The sequence below is a fragment of the Apium graveolens genome, chromosome 2, assembly GCF_009905375.1.
Source record: "Apium graveolens cultivar Ventura chromosome 2, ASM990537v1, whole genome shotgun sequence".
NCBI classification, from domain to species: domain Eukaryota; kingdom Viridiplantae; phylum Streptophyta; class Magnoliopsida; order Apiales; family Apiaceae; genus Apium; species Apium graveolens.
Window position 1 is genome coordinate 38,401,047 of NC_133648.1, and position 3,214 is coordinate 38,404,260.

The window sequence follows — 3,214 nt, forward strand, 5'->3', positions numbered from 1 at the left end:
TTATAAGGTAGTACAGTATAATAGTGATGTACAGAGGAAAATTTTACATTTTATTCGAAAGCAAGATTTTTTTTACATAAACATCCGTAACTAGACCTATAATGTTCTGTAATGTCGAGACTTCTTATTTCCATCAATTGAATAATTTTAACTCTATTTTCTGATTCGTTTTGCGGGCCGGTGAATACACGTATATATTCTCCCAATTACGTTATAAGACTTTAACATTGTAAAAATTTGACTGTGGTTTTACGAAGAACACAGACTGCATACATTTCAGCTATGATTTTGCCCCCCGATTACACATTAATTTTTGATGTGTTACAAATTTCAAACGTTGTCAAATCGCGGGTTCGTTTTGATACATTGCTCCTAGCGGAACTAGGATCATCATGATTCGGAATTGAAATTTTAATTTAATGAAATTTATTTTTTTCATTATTTGTTTAGAATTTGTCGAGACTTAAAAAAAAGTTCCCTGAAAAAGACTAAGGGCCTGTTTGGCCACAACTTATAAGTAACTTATTGACTTATAAATTGACTTATAAGTCCGTAAGTACTTATCGAGAACTGTTTGTCTACCTAACTTATAAGTCGGATTTTCAACTTATAAGCTGATAAGTTGAATGTTAGTAATGACGTACTTTTTCTCAACTTATTTTGATTTTTTGCGTTTTTATTAACTTTAATTTTTAAAAATATATTTTTAAATGTTAATCTAATCAAAAATTCATGAAATAATATGATTATATTTAAAAAATATTTATTTTGATTTATTAAATTAAAAAAATTCGGACTTATAAGTGAAATTATCCAAACACTTATATAACTTATAAGTATTTATTTACTTATCACTTATAAGTTACTTATTCATTTTAAGTCATAAGTTACTTATTTTAAGATTTCCCAAACGGGCACTTAATCTTAAAAAAAACTTAAAAAGAAGTCGTACATATGTTTGAGACCGAAATAAAATTTATAAGTAAAGTGTTGATGCAGGGGTTGAACGCTAGTGTTTCAATTATGGGAGGTAATGTGTGATTCATTATTAAAAAGGAAAAAGAAATAAAATTTAAATTAAAAAATATCTATTAATATTTCCATTTAACCGACACTTTCAATTTTCAATCTGAAGTGACCATTATTGCTTGCGTATACACACGACATTCATAGCAATTTGTGTATTCGTAAAACACGTGGTCTACGAATCACTCAAACTTCCATGAGCAACCAGCTGGAGAGAGTAGGTGCCCCTGGTACTTGTTTACTACAACAAGGTTAACGTTCTAGAGAAAGTCAAAGCCCTGGTGTGAATTTTCGTTGTGAATTGTGTATACCTGTATACTAATATCGCCTTTGCTGACTGCACTAATACCTGTATACACAAATCACTTACTCCACTAATAAACCTCCTTTGTCTCCTTTTCTAATTCAGGGTTCCTACCTACTAATCAAAAACAGACGGAAGCGCCGTCCACTCACTCAGTTTCAACCACTTGAAGAATTATATGCAGACACTATATAATGCGCATCTGATAGTAATCACACACAAAACGTTTCTCATTTCATTCAACGCAAAGAGTTAAAGAACAACCACCGAAACATAATCTTCCTTTACCAAAAAGTCGAAAACAATACACATTATATTCTTTAAACGTTAACTAGAGATGACAATGAAGAGAAGTAGAGAAGATGAAGTAACCATGGCCAACTGTCTCATGCTTCTTTCTCAAATCGGCAAATCCGAGACTCTTTCGACCGGCCGTGTTTACGAATGCAAAACATGTAATCGACAGTTCCCGTCGTTCCAAGCATTAGGCGGTCACCGGGCCAGTCACAAGAAGCCTAAGTTAATGGCTGGAGATCTTTTACAAGTAGTGCCTATGAAGCCAAAGACACACGAGTGCTCAATATGCGGAGCTGAATTTGCTTTAGGTCAAGCTCTTGGGGGGCACATGCGGCGTCACCGTGCAGAAATGGAGGCTAATTCATCTAGTACTTCTACGACGATAAGTGATTCTATTACTATAACTGATGATCATAAGGTTGTGAAAGTGGTGCCTATTTTGAAGAGGAGTAATAGTTGCAAAAGAGTTTGGGGTTTGGATCTTAATTTAATGCCATATGATCATGATTTTTTAAAGTTAGGGTCATAAAAAATTAATAGGATATTTTTCAACTTGTATTAGGGGTTATCTCTCTTTATTATTTTTATTTTTGTAATTTCCTCATGCTATCTTCAATTTTTTTAGATACAAAAGATCGATTATTTCGTTTGTTCTGATGCTAAGTTTCTGAGATTAAGTATATGATTAACTGCGATGTAAAAGACATTGATTTTTACGTTTGGTGAAACATATACTTGTAGAATTCATTTAATCATTTTGCGCTTTTTTGATGATTTATTTATAATTCTGCAACACAACTTCCGACTTTCCTTTATATATACTAGCTTAAATCTGCGATACACGGCTTTACATTATTATTTAAAAAATTTATTTGTCTCTTCAAATTATAATTTTAAAATATTTATATAAATATATAATAATTATATATTTATAATAAAAATAATAGGATAACATGTGGTCCTAGTTTAATAGGATAAATAGACTATATCCGGTAGTTCAAGAATTTAGTTATGTAACGGATATATACCATTATTTATTTATTTTTTAATAATATGATAAGTTGTGGTAATATAAGTACCGTAAGTCTAGTAGTTTAACAATTTAATAGTTTAACGGATATATAACACTATTTTTTTACTTTCTCAATAACTAAAATTAGGAAATAACTATTGAACTAAATTATATTTAATTCCGGTTATTATAGTACAGTTAAAATATAAATTTCAAGTCTTCATATAATTGAACGTAGAGGAATTTACACATGCTTAGATTTCTATGATGTTCAAATGCAAATATATACCTGTTTTTTTTATACCGATAAATTGCATGTGTCTCTAAGCAAGCGTAGTCGTTTGCTGCAGAATAAACAAGCTTATCCCTTACTCTCGAGTTAACAAAACAAGGAAATAAGCGAAATATAATTAAAATAGTTTTACTTACACTAATAATTATATTTTTATACTTTTAAAATGAGCGAAAATAAATGATAATAAATACAAAAATTTAACAAATTTTCTTCGTTTTAAAAAAACTCGCAAGTAAGGCACCCGTATTCCATTATCACTACAAGAAAACAGGACAAAACC

General features: G+C 30.3%; 1 protein-coding gene across 1 annotated transcript; it reads left to right on the forward strand.

Annotated features, from left to right (window-relative positions):
* Positions 1-1,364: 1,364 nt before the first annotated feature.
* LOC141705908 (zinc finger protein ZAT12-like) lies at positions 1,365-2,256 on the forward strand. Its single transcript, XM_074508774.1, has one exon. It carries the CDS (start codon positions 1,668-1,670, stop codon positions 2,154-2,156), a length of 489 nt encoding a protein of 162 aa, XP_074364875.1. The 5' UTR covers positions 1,365-1,667; the 3' UTR covers positions 2,157-2,256.
* The last annotated feature ends 958 nt before the right edge of the window (positions 2,257-3,214 follow it).

What these genes read in the sequence shown, in the direction of transcription:
- LOC141705908 (XM_074508774.1), top strand. Translation starts at nt 1,668, where the DNA reads ATGACAATGAAGAGAAGTAGAGAAGATGAAGTAACCATGGCCAACTGT.